Source organism: Pieris napi, chromosome 2 (genome assembly GCF_905475465.1).
Source record: "Pieris napi chromosome 2, ilPieNapi1.2, whole genome shotgun sequence".
NCBI classification, from domain to species: Eukaryota; Metazoa; Arthropoda; class Insecta; order Lepidoptera; family Pieridae; genus Pieris; species Pieris napi.
The window spans coordinates 6957315-6974613 of NC_062235.1; the positions used below are offsets into that span (position 1 = coordinate 6957315).

The window sequence follows — 17299 nt, forward strand, 5'->3', positions numbered from 1 at the left end:
ATAACGTCTTTAAAATCGTTTTAGTCGGGTGACATGTTCAGAAACTTGTGTCACACCAAAACCTCACGAGCGCGATCGCAGGTATAACGAGAGAGAGACGGACCGATCTCCCGTCTCATCTCGAGCGCTGCCAGTCATTCCGTGAATGTATGAAGAAAAATTTATATCATAGTCGAATAAGTAAACTTGTCATTTTACACCCGAAATTTATCATCAAAAGTGTGAATAAAACGATAGATGTAATTTAAAATTTGAAAAAATTGTTATCTTCATTAATTCCTTACTTCCCAAAAACTTATATCACCAATAAGACGTTATCACGTAAACATCTCGATCGTAAACCTACTTTACAAACAACCAATATTTTTTTTTACAACTTTTGCAACCCCCACCGCTCCTTGGGCAGCTGACGGTCGGTTCGCTTATTAGTCCTATAAGATCACATACTATGATTTTTGTATTTGCAACGCTACCTCCCGGATAGAAACCGCGTAATTTAGTAGTAGGAATTATCACATCGACGCGAGTAACGCTTGATAAAACTATGGAAAATTTTTTACTTATCTTCGACATTTGCGTGTGCAAATTCGAAATAAAGATTTATATAAAGTAAAGTGTTTTAAAATTTATGAATTGTTTTCTTTTACAAGTACCTTGTTATAAAGAACAAAAAAAGTATTTCCAATTACCATTTCCAACTATAAAAACACACGGTTACTATCGTGTATAATAACAACAAATAAAATAATTACACATATACTATAAGATATAAGATATAAACTTGACTTGTATCTTGACAATAAAATAAAATAAATAATTAAAATAAATCAATAGTATATGTTTATTGCCTTGTTGCGTTATCGGGATAAATCCGCGAATATTATATACGAAAACAACTTAACAACGATTTACACATACAGTTACTCTGATCAACTAATGTACAGTATATATGAATCTACATGCCCTAATAGACACACACTTTGTACGTTATTTATTTTAATTTAATAGAAGCTTATAGTAGTTCGTCAGATTAAATCTTCCACAGTATTGTAATTGCATTGAAAATATTATAATATAAATAATGCAGGTAATTTAATCATTAGTTTAATAGGTTTCTCATTCAAACTTGCGTCATTAATATATAGATAAATAATAATAAAATTAAAAATATAATTAAATACATTGTTTTAAAGCAGTTTGTATGTCGAAATCAGCTTAGACCTTTTCACGTAACAAACAAATTGACAACTATAAGATATAACTATAACAATATAGTTAGTATCTTAGTGAAGATAGTTTATATCTTAGTCACATCTCTTTATTGAGAAGTCTATAACAAGCTAGCTTACCTAATTGATTTATTTAGTTGAGTGGAAAGTCAATTGGCTAGTGAACGTGTCTTGTGCGCTCTGACTTTGTAAGTGTTATGTTTATCGTATTTAATGTATGATTAATTAACAATTAAAATGAAGTTACACAACTAGTCCGTAATTTTACGTGGTTTATAACAATATACTGAACTGTATATTAAATAATTATAATGAACACGTTTAAATCAAATACGCTTGATTTTATTTTAAGAGATATCCGTAGTTTCTTCAAGATGGAAAAATATATTTTAAATTACTCCAATCCAATACAATATAACAAGAATTTACAATACTACATCACATTGCCTTTGTATTGCTAATTTAATAAAAACAATCTTTATTGCGACTTAACATTTATAAAAACTAAATAGTAATAAAAAATAACAAACACACACAAACCTTTTAACTTTAATATCACTCAACAATCTCACACATAGCAAACATAATACTAATCAATAATCATATCATCATCATCAGCTTCTTTATTTGGTCTTTTTCTGAACGTAGACTGGAGGAAAATGGAGGAGCATTATCGTCCAGTACTTGCCTTGACCTCTCTGTATCCACTCTGGATCCAACCTCCTTGACGATGTCGTCAGTCCATCTGGTCGGTGGGCGGCCGCGCGGTCTTTTATTCAGCCGAGGTCTCCATTCAAGGAGCCTGCGGGGAGCCCGCCAACTCATAAAATGCATCTACTTATCTAAATTTAGAACCGAATACGGCCGCATAAACAACCTAATTCGAGAACCCCTTTTTCTACTTGGGGAAAAGCGTTGCGCATACCCTCCCACGGCGCAACTACTTGTTCTTCCTCTACTCTTCCTCTTCTAACTGCTGCCTCTCCATTATTGGAGGTTGACCGTGAAGCGTGTCTTGTCCTTAGCCGCAGGACGTTCGACGTTCCAACTCGATTAAACACTTTCTCGTTAGAGACCTTCTGGATCCAGCTATCCAGCATGCGACAATAATACTTCATCTTAAATGCTTCTAAGCGCCGGCGTGTATCTTCTTTTATTGTCCAAGGTGTACAGCCATACATAATAATGGGCCATATGCAACAAAGGAGAATTTGAACTCGCAGTTCCATGTTAAAGTGGTGACAGCACAGAACTTTCTTCTTTTTGTTGAATGATCCTCAAGCAATTAATTTGAATTAAAGACCAGATTTCCCAATCAGGCAAAAACATAATATTTTTTTATAGAACAGGGGGCAAACGGGCAGGAGACTCACCTGATGTTAAGTGATACCGTCGCCCATTGCTCGCACCGCACACTCTCAATGCTAGAGGGCTCGCGAGTGCGTTGCCGGCCTTTTAAGAATTGGTACGCTCTTTACCCTAATGAATATCTTGTATGATAGAGAATTATTATTTAAAGGAAATAGAGAAATAAGTTTCCATTGATAATAATATTGAAACGCGAGATGGCAAATCTTGCCCGTTAATTTGTTACTTCTGCTAACCTCAACCCCAGCCCCGTGGCGTCCTCGACCTCTCAGTCTCACTCTTGGCACAGGTATGCCGTATGGGCGTTTTTAACCTCTCACGAATTAAGTTTAAACGTGTTTATTACACCTCATGAGACCTAACTCAATTTATATGTGAGTAATAATAGTAATAATGTTCAATGTTTAAAGAACTTTATTTCTCATTACAAAAATTATTTTTTATTTACATGAGAAATTTACGTCGCCATCAGCTAGCCCAATTTTAGTCTAATGGGCTCATTCTGATGTGTATCTTTAATGCCCTTTTGAACTGATTAATCACGCTAATGTTACGAACCTTAGACGGCAACTGATTAAACAATTGCACACCCTCATACCTAATAGATCTCTTTAAATAATTTCTGCGCGGCTTTGGCAAGATAAGCAAACTCGCTCGACGAGTATTGCGTGTAGTGGTGTATTTGATTTTATTAAATGATAAGTTACTATGTAGAGAGTTATTTAATTTTTTTTAAATAAGGATACAGGTGCTATAAACATATAGTTGTTTAATCGTCATAATTTTGGTTTCTTGGTAGATTTTATTAGTAGGTGTTAAAAAATTGTATCTAAATAGTGCTTTTATTAATTTATTTTGTAGTGTTTGTATTTAAGAAATTTTGTTTTTGCATGCTGTACCCCATATTTCAATTAGGTATATGAAATGTGGCTTGACTAAACAATTATAGATCAAATGACGTACAGATTGCGGAATGCATTTAGATATTGACCAAAATCTGCCTATAAGTGATTTTAGTTTGGTAATTATGTGTGATATATGAAAGTTCCACTTTAAATTTGTATCCATTCTAAGACCCAGATATTTCTCCCATTTTTTGTTATTGATTTCAACGTCTTGAACTTTAAGCGGTTGAAAGATAGGAATGAGTTTATTTGTTGCCTTGAATATTACATAAGATGTTTTTGAAATATTAATTGTTAGAAGATTTTGTTGAAACCAAGAAGATAGAACATTTAGGTCTGATTGAGCTTGAGCAACCATAGTCTGGATATTTGAACCAAAGTAAAATAAGCAGGTGTCATCAGCGTAAAGAGTGATTCGGCCGTGTAAACCGAGTTCGTGAATGTTGTTAATATATATTAAAAATAACAATGGACCTAATATAGATCCTTGTGGGACGCCGCATGTTACTGGTATTTCTGAACTTTGAGCATTACCTATTTTTACTATCTGGGTTCTGTTTGATAGATAAGATTTGAATAATTTTAGTGCACAATCTTTTGTTCCTATGCATTCTAATTTTTTAAGCAATAAGTTGTGGCTTACGGTGTCAAACGCTTTTTTCAGATCAATAAAGACACCCAGCGCCATTTTCTTAGAGTCAATATTTTGTTTTATGTCGCTAATGAGATCGGCTGTAATGTCAGTACCTAAGTACACTACACTTACTAGGTAGGTACACTTAGTAAGTGTAGATTTATAAACATTGTTTGTATAAATTAGTGTTGTTTTCGAGAGATATGAGTCGTTAGTTGTGTTTAAGTAGAATTTAAACAGTTTATCTAAGTGACGTAAATACCAATGTTTACTTACTAAATAGGTCTGGTTTTAAGATAAAAGTATACTCATTGACTTATTCCAAACATTATAATACATGCAATATCAGTAGTACATCGACCGATATTCAAAACAATAAAGGAAACTTCTACGATAGCATTGCTGTCAAGCTCTGTAATGTTCTTTTCCTATCTACATTGTAGATAATGCTTGATAATTATTACCGAAGGAAAAATTTGTTTATTTCTATTCTATATAAACGTTCATGTAGTTTACGTGTACCTCATGAAAATTACTACTGGTGCGGTCGATTGTACCGAGCTAGTAAGCAAAATAAACCTTCGAACACATAATAAAACACTTAGAATCATGAACCTATTGCATATACCCATAGTAAACACAAATTATAGAAGGAGCAACTTTATGGTTAGAGCGGCGAATAAATTTAATAACTTAAAGATTGACATTGATATGTTCGCTGAAAGTGTGGTGACAGCGTAGACGGACTATGGTATAGACCAGGCATCAGCGTACAGCGTGTGAGATAGCGAATGATCGACATATGTCGTATTTACAGTTTTAATTCATTGAAGATGCTTATTATTGATAAATACACATTCGAATGAATGAACAAATAATTCTTGAACAAAGTTACTGAGTGGTGGCAAAATAAGCTACTTACCGATGAAAGGTTATGTTTAGTTCTTTACGTTCACTATAGCTTTTACAACCAATGATGCAACAATTACAATGAGTGACACTTAAAATACACCTCTTATAAGGATAAAGTCTTAAAATATTGGTTTGACTTGGGTTTCACAGATTTATCAGTAAGCGGTGAAAACTTGTTTACCACCAAGGGCTCGGTGGTAAACAAATAAAACCCGATACGCAAATAGAGACAGAAAAACTGATACTCTGTTTCGCTCGCACTTAAGTATTTGACGTTAATGCCTTCTCTCTTTAGTTATTATTGTAATTTTAGAAGCTCATCTTCTTCTCTCTATCTACGGGTGACAGCAAGGAAAGCTTTAACACAAAATTATTTCAACCATTCATGATGAATGAAATGCATTGATAACCTTTCATTGTCAACTAATTAAATTCTGTTTTTTTCTTTTACACTAAAAATACATGTTTACCTTCTTGTTTTATAAAAAAAAACTATATGTGAAGATTTGTAATAAATTGGCCCATAATGTATATTTTTATGGGTTGGGTTTTATATGTCGTCGCACTTATTTGATGATACTAATTATGCAGGAGTCCTGGGGGACCTTCATTGGAACACCTTCAAGTGATTTTTGCTGCGGAAACGCGTCTAAGTATTAAAAAAAAAGTTTTGTGTAATGTATTGAAATTTGTAAACAATTCGCCATTTTCTACTTTTCTATTGGTTATAAGAGATGTGACGTTCACTTTAAAAAATCATGTCTTGTCTGCATAAAAAATCGGAGGCGCGGAGGAAGAGCAGCACCCACCCGCTGTAACAAAGCACTTGAATAAATAAATTGCCTGTGCTTTGGTACGCAAGTGTGGAGGGGCTGCATTTCCCGTAGCGCTGGAGCTGTCCAAAAATGTATTATTATTATAGTTCGGTTAGGTTAGGTTAGTATATTAATTTTTTTTAAGAGCTGTCTAAAAATGTATTATTATTATAGTTCGGTTATGTTAGGTTAGTATATTAATTTTTTTTTAAATAACTGTTCAACTGAAACTGATCAACTATGATTGATTTTCAATTATTTTTAATATTAAAATCGAATACAAAAATCGATTTTCACTTTTCAAGAAATCGATTATTTTTCGAATCGATTTTTAATTTTATAAACGCCAACGGCCATTTCGAATGTGGATTTTGCTAGAACAGTGTGTGAACAGTCTCACACTGTAAAATTTCCGTTAGAAATCCGTAACTTTTTTCGTTTTTTTATTTTCACGTGAATGTGCGTTATTTTATTTGCATTTTTTTAAAACTTGGCTTTACATACATACTAGACACTGATTTCTCTCGATCATTTTCAGATTTATTGTGATTTTATATTGATTTTTTGTCAACTTAAATTTTTTTTTAATACTTAGACGCGTTTCCGCAGCAAAAATCACTTGTAGGTGTTCCAATGAAGGTCCCCCGAGACTCCTGCATAATTAGTATCATCAAATAAGTGCGACGAATCTTCTGAATAAATAAATAATAAATACTCCTTCAAAAAAATTCAAAGTTGGTCAAAGTTCCGACAAGATTGTTTGTAACTAACAAGGTGGACTTCATTGGTTAAATAATAAATTGGATAAATAATTTTACTGAATTGCTTGCATAGTGAAAAGTCAAGTGTGAAATTAATATAAATTGAACTATTTTTCTTATCAGATTATAATGGATATTCGAAGCGACGCCGTGCTATGGTACCTTGAAGACTTATGGTATCAAATGGTGGCTGAATCGGGGAATCCAAGTGACAGATATCATCTTGGGAAGGTCATATTGCGACGATTTAAGGAGGACCCGAATTTTTTATTACAAGTATGTCACATTAAGGTTGAAACGTTTAAACAGCCCAGTAGCGTCTCGCGGCCTCTGTCTTCGAAACATAAAGGCTTCTCGGAGAAACATATATTTTGGGTAGACAAATTGAAAGAAAGAAAGAAAGAAAAATTTTATTATACATAATATACAAGATATTTAGATAAAGTAAAGTGAACTGGTTCCCCACACTAGGATCCCTGTGTTGTGGGCAGCCAGTCTCTTCCTTTTGACATGAAAACAGTATTTTAAAATTATATTAATGATTTCTACACATTTATATTTAAACTATTTTTGTACAATAAGAATATTTTCAGTATCAGAATAGGTAACAAGATATTGTTTGAGATGTGTAAGTGTATGTAATGTGATTTTTGAAATGTTAGTGATAATTTAGTTTTTATTGAAGTGGTTAAAGATGAAAGGGCCTCGGAAGGTGAAAAAGCGTTGGGCGAAGAAAGTGCGATTTTTGGGTTGCTTATATATGGGTTTGCGTTTTGTTTGATGCGGTGCGGTGGGTGTTTGTTTCCAAAAAATTCTGCATATTGCTATTGATTCTGCATATTGATGAAAAGTTGCGTTAAAAATATCAATGAAACATGTTAAATCTGTCCTTTGCCCCATTAAAGTCACGGTACTTCAAACATGGTGCGTTAACTGACATAGATAGGTGTCGCGTGTCTTTGATTGGACTAGAAACGTGGTTGACCAATCATCCAGTGATGCCATTTTCTACAGACTTTTCCACCTAGGATCCACTTTAAATACCCCTAAATATCGCTTAAAAACCCCAAGGTTTAATTCCACACTCGGTTTAAGAGTTAATTTAGAATATGCATTAAAAATACTTTTAAGTGGTATAAAGTAGCTGTTATTTCGATCTTGGAGCCTTTTGATTTTTCAGTTATAGCCACGTGTGGAGTTTATTTATTTTTATTCATTTATTTACAATTCGTTGCATGTACAGAAATATAATATGTACTATACTCTAAAAATCCCCCTGGACAACTTGATTCCCCCTAAATTTGGGGAAACCCCCACGTTGGCATCACTGCAATCACCATCAAACGAAACGTTCGTTGCGATTTACATTTTATTTAGTACACTACAATTTCCAGTGAATAATAGAAACAAGTTTGGTACAATATAATTATTCACAGATCGATGGAGCCAACGATGAGAGAGACACATTTGGTTCCATGATGCTCAAGTCTATACGATGTGCTGAATCTTTCCGCCGACTAGGCATTAAGAGAGGTGATGTCATCGTTCTCATGGCACCAAACAGTTTGGACTTGACGGCACCCTTGTACGCAGCATTTTACCTTGGAATCGCCGTGGCTTGCATAGATATGAATTTACTTAAAGGTAAATACTATATCTTATTATAATCATCCCAGGTCCCCTTAATAACAACCCCCTAAAATATATACTGTCTCTGAAACAATTTATATTTTAATGTAACATTAATGATGTATTATTAAGTAGGTAGTAAATATTTAGCCTTTGCAAAACTATTACTTAATTCATATTATCTTTTAACAAGATCAATAACTATCGCATTGGTAATTAACTGTTAAGATAGTGAAGTAGTACTATAAGAAAAATTACTCCATTTATCGCAACGACTAAACTGATTATGTTAACTTCAAAGATAGACTTCATAGATAGTATTCTGTGCAACCTATTTATACATTTGTACAAAGAAGTTATGTAACGTTATAGTATCAATAAGGTATTAAACTAATCAAGTATTTTATGATAAGAATTATCATTAGTAGTTGTGTGGGGCTACGGAAGATATGTCTAGGATGATCCTTTCCCTCAGTATAAGACTTTGCGCTGGTTCGGCTGTCGCTTGTCAATATTATAATAAAAAAGGAATCCAAGAATCGATGAGACTAAAACTAGCACTTACCATCAACGGTGATGTGTTCTACTTCAAGTACTGGATCCTTTAATATTGTTAAAAAGAAAATGCGGTACAGCGGTTAATTTTCAACTTCTCATCCTTGCGTCATTACGCCGGAACACTACCTATCATTTCCAGTTCGTGTACAGATACCGGCAAACATCTTGAACATTAAACATTAAATACGCGCTTAATGTTGGAACTGATTTGAACAGAATAATTAATATTATTAATAAAATTTCTAACTAACACAACCACTGCAAATAAGTGGAAGACACAAAATTGAGCGATTTATGTGATCTTTCGTGGCAATGGAAATGTTACTAGTGTGTACTAAGGCTAAGAGTCCAGACTTAGCGTTAAGTACAAAGCCCGCATATCAAAACCCTATTGCATTTTGTCGTAGTTAGACATAAATAAATTAAATGTTTTAAAAAGTAAAAAGAAATTCAAAGCCGCCAAATACCTTTTTTACAATTTTAGTCAACGTTTTACGTGCGCAATGACCGTACAATTTAATTAAACTTGTACATCTACTTTAATAATAGTAATTAAAAAAAAACGACTTTAAATTTTTCAACTTAAAACGAATATGCAGAAATACCTACTGAACTGATTACGATCGGACTTGGGCTATTTTCAAAATCGAGAATTTGTGGACTACCTGAAATTCAGTAAGCTAAATAGATAATCATACTAAATTACCCAAATCCAATATATCAGAAACAGCTCAAACTAATCTCTCCTTTCTATTATCTATATCTATAATCTAGACTTGATAAAAATTAAGTTACAGGTTTAGTTTTATGAGAGATACATTAATGAACTTTTGATTTTAGCGGAAATAAAGCAAATATTCAATGACACTAAACCAAAGTTCGTGTTCTGCCTCGCATCGAAAGCTCCTGATGTGCAAGACGTAATGACTTCACTCAACGTTAATGGCCATATAGTAACATTTGGAAAAGACAAAAATTTCAATACGTTCTCAGAGTTTTTGGATACATACTGCCTTGATACCAATACTGACGAGTTCCAGTAAGTTTTTTTTATTTTTCCCGTACTAGATTCAAATAGTTTGAGTACTGGAATTCATGTCGAAACATAATATTTGCCACTAGGAGTTTAAGCGCGCGATTCTCAAATCTGGTTTTGCATCATGGCTGTACACTATGGTGAAGGCAATATTAGGAAACCCACATGTTTTAATTAAAACCCAAAAAATCTACATATGACAGGCATGTGGCCAGGATCACATTCTCAACCTGCCATATTCTGTAACTGGCAATGATCGACTTCATAACTTCAGTCATCGCAGTGATTCACAGTCACATGTCGTCAGTTCGCAGAGTGGTTTGAAGATACGATAGTGACTATAAAATATTTACGGAATCTCTGTCGGGAACGCCATGTAGCGTTGTTTCTTCTCCGAACGAGCAATTTGTTATTATGCATATAGACAATCCATTTTTACTTCACGTAGGGCCTACAGCGTTGATTATGGCTCGATATTAGCCACTAGGCACTATAAATAGGCACTTTTTTAATAGCTCTACTTTGGGGTTGCTACCGCAGTGATTTTGTGGGTACAAACAATTTTTCAATTACAACCAAGTTACTGATTTGAAAGTTCAAACATAGGAAGCAACTTATAATATAAAATAGTATAGATTAAGATGTCCTTTTTTCCACTTCAGGGTTGAAGAATTCGATCCTGTCGAAACTGAAGCCATACTTATATCCACCAGCGGTACAACTGGTCTGCCAAAAGTGGCAACATTGACGCATAAGAACTGTACAATCGGATTTCTATATTTTTGGTAATATAATTATTTCGTTACTATCATAAGCAATATATAAATAAGCATATCATAAAAAACTTGCCAATTAAAATGAGTGGCGGAGAGTTTATTGCCAGTTCTTCTCTTCCGTTCTACGCCCTTAATTTGAGAACTGGCAGTAAATTAAATTAGAATTTAATGTACTTATATTTCTTTATTGACGTTTATAAGTGTACCTACATGAATAAATGATTTTTGACTTTGACTTTGAATAGATTGTAGAAATAAGTTTTAGTTCAAATCAATTTATAACCTATTATCTGTGCTATGCGGTACCCGCATAAATGTATAGAGTTTTTTTAAATATTCTATAGCCTTCTTAATCAGGTATGATGTAGGATTCTTATGATAAATAAAATCGGTACAGTAGTTTTGGAGCCCATAAAATATAAACAAACTATCGAATCTTTTCTCTTTATACTAAAATAAAAAAACATACTTGGAAATTCATTAAATGATTATAATTTAGTATGTAGAAAATAATAAATTTACTTATTACTATACTCTATTATTTATGGGTTATCGTCCGTTATATGTTTAATTAACGCGAGATCTATTCCTGTCTGTCAAATTGTGTACAAATAGAACCCGTACTAGACCTGTTTGACAAATTATTCATGTTTCAGGTCCATGTTAAAAGAGTTTCCTGCCCCGGACGTATTTCCGATAATCATATCTCCAGTGCAATGGCTCTCGGCGCATATACATTTAATATACTCGCCTATATTAAAATACACTAGACTGCAGACTTCCATGCCAGTTACTCCAGATCATGTGTACGACCTTATCAACAAGTACCGAGTAAGTTGGGATGAAATTTGCATTTTATAAGGAACGTGATTTTATTACAATTACGTTCGACATTTTGAGTTCAGTCGAGAGAAATGTCCCTAACGGACGTTTTCCACTGATATTTTGTTTATCTCCGGACTAAAAATATTTAAATAAGTACAGAACTAACTGAAAAATTCGCTTATATCTGGAATAAACTTCTTATTTATACGGTATTGTGAAATGTCTTATGAAGGTAGCAGCTGAAGTAGTAGCCATAGATAATAACATAACCCTGGGTAGCGTCTAAATAAAACAATTATATTTTTGGATTAGTGGGATACAAAATCAATCCACAGAGAATAGATAACATAATCAGTTGTGCTCAGTATCGGTTTAAAGTACTGGCCAATTTGAATAAAAAAATAAATAATTTAGATAAAAACTGGAACATTCGAAATTCAAATATGTCTTGAGTTCTGTAATTTTTGCATCACAAAGTTAGATTTTCAATTTCTGCGATGTTAACGCGGGAATCTTAAACGTTTATATTGAATATTATGTTCACCTTAGCTCTTAAAACTGGACGTGGTACTTTGCTGTGATATGTCAATGCAGTGTTTGTTAATCAATGCTAAAATTCCTAGTTGTTCCGTTTTTCTTTAAGTAACATTAACAATTTCCAAAATATTTTTCAGCCTACGTCCATATTATCCAGTCCTACATTTATGGTAAATCTACTAACGCCTGGGAAACGAGATAAGTGTGACTTCAGTTCATTTAAATGGATTTTTATTGGAGGAAGTGCTGTGTTCGAGGAACTTATTGATTTAATCAAAGTGAGTAACAATGAAACTTATTTATCTTATTATTGCATTTTTTCGTTGTCTTTTTAACTTAATATGTTTTAACTTTGATTCAATTTTATTAAATTTTGATTTTTACGGACCAAATTCCCCAACGAGTCTTAGGCTCACTTCTGTCTATATACGTAGAGATCACGTATATCACTTGTCCCGTGGAACAAAGTCATAAAGCTGTTAAGGCTGTTTTAATGTTTTGTCATTTTTTGACTTCCTTGACGTACTGTAATTTTTTTCAGAATTTTTGCAAAACATTTTACTATGAAAAAACACGACGATGTCTTTATTCTACGGAAATTGTTTTGTGCACAATGTAAATAGATCGCAACAACCATAAAGATGTAAAGTTAATGCGAGAGTTTAAAATATTGTCAACAAGTTTACGTTTCCGCGAAAAGAGTGTTAATAAATTATAACGTACCAGATATTCGTCGTAATGTGCGGTTACTGTGTCGTCCGTAGTTTTGTTTAAGCATTGAAACAATGTTTAACGCTTTTACTCTTAAGTCAAATTAGATGAATTACTGTAATGTACATTTAGTTATTTTATAACTATTTACACTAAATACATACCAACCATGTTTCAATTGTCGCTTAGGAAATATAGTTTTCATTTGAAATATAATTGTATATTATGTAAAGTTCTTTGTATCCTAGTAATCTTTTATAACGTACTCTTATTATTTATAAAAAATAGATTTTGCATGTCATGTTACATTATCACCCGTGGCGATTAGAGTTGCGAAGCGATTTCTGTCCATTCTATTACTTTGAGAACTGGCAAGTAATATATCTTATATCTTTATATATATAATTCTTCTGTGAGTGTGTATGTCACTGAACTTCTCTCAAACGACTGGACCGATTTTGATGAAATTTTTTGTGTGTGTTCAAGGGGATCTGGGAATGGTTTAGATTCACAAATCAGCCCGCCAGATGGCGCTGCAGTCGGTACTTTCATACTTTGCTTTACTAATTGCTTGAAATATCATGCAGGACAACGTCTGTCGGGTCCACTAGTATATATATATATATATATATATATATATTACTATTGTTGACGAATATATATGACTTCCACCCTGATTAAGCGTTTACGCTCAAGAGAGCTTTGGCCAAAAAGCTCGATATAATAGCTTCGAGTCAAAATCCGTTCCAAAACATAAAGAAATTATTACAAAAATTAATTAATCATACTTAATTACAGACTGTAAACAATACCGCAAGAATATACAAAGGATACGGCTTAAGTGAATCGACTGGTTTATGTTTAGACTTGAATGGAGTTTACCAGAAATCAAGTGGAAAGCCTTATGGTCACCTACAGTATCGAGTAAGTTTCAAATTTTTCAAATAAACAAAAAGTTTAAGCAAATTGACACTGATCCTTGCACTGTGGTCATAAAAGATTTTGCCGTAATTTTAAGTACATAATCAGCCTTATTATAAAAAAAGTTATATTATTTATATAGGTATATAAAGAATATTAACCACGGTACACCTTAAGTACAACTTGACACCACTATCTAAAGTAGTAAAAACTTAAATTTACAACACTATGCTATATCGCTTTTATATGCTCTCATACCTACCCCCTTATTCATTAAAACAAAAATCGAATACTACTACTCTTTAGTCTCTTTCTGTCAAATTGTGTTTACGCTGTGACGAAAAGAGACAGATGAGTTATATAGTTAAAATAACAAAATTAGACGAATTTATGTAAATTGTGGTTAGAATTGGGGGAATATGTTTCGTCTTTTCACTCTTGTGTCGATTTGCAAATTGATAAAAGTTTAAAAAGGTATTATAAGCCACAAATGGCCTATAAATAAAATTCAAACATACACTATTCTCACTACAAGCGTTACAACATGCCAAAACATTAGTAGGGCGGACACACTTATGTACTTTCTAACCTATAATCTATAACTTTATAATATTGTAAAATAATGAAACTCACCGGCGAAACGCATCACTACTTGATGGACATCCCTCACTAAGCACTAATAGTTAAAAGTTCTTTAAACGTCTAGTTACGTAAATTATACAAAACAATTTAATAATTTTTACTTCAACTTACAGATTATAGACGTAAATACTCAAAAAGATATATACGAATGCAATGTTTCTGGAGAACTATGGGTAAAAGGATCCACTGTATTTAAGGTATGTATTTAGAGGACTGATTTAGTCACAGTCACTGCTGAGAGTGGCCATTTACTGAATTCGTATACGTCAATGTATTAATTCTGGTTTTGGGTAGGTCGAATGTATCGTACTTTCCAATTCATATAGTTTACTACGGTTATCATCGTAATAATGCATGTACGTACTTCCATTTTCTAGATAGTAAGATTTCCATCCAAATATCTACTTTAGTTACTTTAGGTTCTTGTTCGAGTGAAAGCTTTATAATTAGTAAATAAAACAACGTGAGTTCGCTTAGTATCGCCAATAACGTTTTACTCAATAACATAGAATCTAAAATCTATATTATAGATAATACAGTAGAATAAAACATGAGGCACTAGGTGGCGCTAGTATGTATGTAGTCTCATTTTGATATTTACAAGTATAGGTATGTTAACTAAAGCTGGCGGCTTCAATACATTTACACTTTGTGCTTGTGTAGTGTCTGTGAATAACCGCGAGACGTGATGTCAAACTGAAATACAATCATAAATACATCATGAATGGACTGTCCGTCGTGTATGAGTGGACTAAAATGTATAGCATGGCAAAAAAATCATATTTTGAAACATACTGTATGTGAAATTGCATTAGTGTGAGTACTGTGAACTCGCCAGCTTTCGATAACCGACCTATATCAGTGAACAAGTGTATGTGTAGTGGTTACCAGGGAGTAATCTAAAGCCAAACGATTGGAGCCGAAGTTAAACTTAAGTTTATTTATGTATTAGGTGACTTGTACGTCAAAAAATTAATCATTAAATTTACCTATTGTTAGTTCTTAAATTAAGGGCGCAGAACGGACGAGAAGAACTGGTAATGAATTCTGAACTTTTTGATCGCCAACTGTTTTATTTTACTAGATACTTTTAATCCTCCAACGGACATACAATGAATAATTAACAAGCCAAATAAAGGTTTAGCTTATGTCAAATGTATTTGATATAGGGACTTCGATACCAGATTTTTGCGTATTTCTGTAATTATTATTTATATACCGTAGTGTGTCTAAGTGATCAGCCTTAAAATAAAATCCCCTTACCTTAAATTAACACTGCTTTGCTGTCATATGAATGGGATGGATTTAACGGATAAAAACGCAAATTTCTATGAAAATGTTTCGCGCTTTAGTCAGCAAGACATTGCACTCGAAAGAGCAACGTTATTTAATAATTTAATTTTGCGTCAAAGTGAGCCTAATTTATTTATTAAATAAAAAATGACAAAGCCATAAGAAAAAGTATTTCTCTTTTGCTATATTGTGAAGTAAATAACTCTATAATATGTCATTTATATTTTCAGGGTTATTGGAACAAACCGAAAGAAACAAAAGAAGCCCTAACGAGTGATGGCTGGCTTAGAACCGGAGACTTATTTTACAGAGATGAAAATTATAACTTTTACTTCGTAGATCGCTTAAAGTTATTACTTAAGTACAAGAATAATCAGGTATATATCATCAAAGACAATTTCCTTTTAGGATCTTTCCTCCTATTCAAATTTTTTTATAAGAAATTTAAATATAGCACTTTCTACAAGCGATTCTGGTTATGCAATATATTTGTACTTATCAAAGATGTCTTAAGTTGTACCCGAAATATGAAATTCATAAAATATTATTTGTTTATAAATTGTTTATGTTTTAAAATTGTTAAAAACGTTTTAGATACGATCGCAGATTTATTGTACTTCCTTATAATACATTTTCTGTTATGATTTCTGGTTATCACTGGCGCCATCCGCTAGTCTCCTAATTACAATTAGGTATTTGTTGGGAACAATATCTCAACATTTCCCGTGATTTTAATCATAACATTGTCTTACGAAATCTGAATGGTGTTTCTACAGATATCACCAACGGAAATAGAAAACGTAATCTGTGGCTACCCAGGCGTCTTGGATGTTGCTGTGACCAGTATTCCTGATCTGCAGTGTGGGGACTTGCCCGTGGCTTGTGTGAAAACCTTAAAGGGTACTCAGGTCTCCGCTCAGGAGATTAAAGATCTAGTTAAGGGTAAGTAACGACTATGAATAATTTGGCATTGATATAATTTTGCTCTAAAACATATAAACTATTAAAACAACTATTAAATAAATACCACGAAATATACACAACTTTAAAAATTTCAAGCCTATTAGAACTTACCTATAATTAGACTATTTTATTATTATTATTACACTATTTATAACTCAAGAACCGGCTGAACCGATTTGGCAGAAAATTGGTGGAGAGCATGCTTAGAATCAGGAGATGGGAGGGGGAGCGTGACATATAACACGGTATAACAAAACGAAACAAACAGAAATACACAAAAAATATTAGTTAAAACATTAGTCTAGCCGTATACGTAAACGCAACGGACAGAATAGTTCAGATTATATTCTAGAATTGGATATTTTTTGTTTGTTTTTTTAAGTTTGAAATTTTGTATTTGGGATGTGTGTACAGGACAATGTCATCGGATCCGCTAGTATCTTATATAACCTGTTTTTTTTATATGTATGTTTAAGGTCATTTATTTACGTATTATTATTTATCTACGTATTTTATTAGCCTGAGGTCACTCATGTCAATTACACACCTTATATATTAAAGAAGTGTTATTTAAATACAAATTTTTATTTCAGCCAATCTCACTGACACAAAACAGTTACGAGGTGGAGTGCTATTCCTTCAAGATTTTCCGATTACACCCACAGGCAAAATAAACCGGAAATTATTGAAACAAATAGTAGCAGAATCTAACGATATATTATGAATTAATTGTATGATTAAATCAGTATAAATAAATATAATAATAAAATACCTTTTTTGAATA

The 17299-nt window shown here is 32.8% G+C and overlaps 1 protein-coding gene across 1 annotated transcript; it reads left to right on the forward strand.

Annotated features, from left to right (window-relative positions):
- Window positions 1-1294: 1294 nt before the first annotated feature.
- On the forward strand, window positions 1295-17299 carry LOC125062023 (luciferin 4-monooxygenase-like). Its single transcript, XM_047667642.1, has 12 exons — window positions 1295-1417; window positions 6748-6900; window positions 8061-8268; window positions 9652-9850; window positions 10510-10632; window positions 11280-11454; window positions 12123-12263; window positions 13495-13620; window positions 14373-14456; window positions 15783-15929; window positions 16329-16494; window positions 17109-17299. The coding sequence occupies exons 2-12, from the start codon at window positions 6754-6756 to the stop codon at window positions 17237-17239; spliced, it is 1647 nt and encodes a 548-aa protein (XP_047523598.1). The 5' UTR covers window positions 1295-1417; window positions 6748-6753; the 3' UTR covers window positions 17240-17299.

Excerpts from the sequence above, each read along its gene's own strand:
- LOC125062023 (XM_047667642.1), top strand. The coding sequence starts at position 6,754 with ATGGATATTCGAAGCGACGCCGTGCTATGGTACCTTGAAGACTTATGG. Across the intron at positions 9,851-10,509 it reads ACCAATACTGACGAGTTCCA|GGTTGAAGAATTCGATCCTG; the intron begins GTAAGTTTTTTT and ends TTTCCACTTCAG. Across the intron at positions 10,633-11,279 it reads ATCGGATTTCTATATTTTTG|GTCCATGTTAAAAGAGTTTC; the intron begins GTAATATAATTA and ends TTCATGTTTCAG.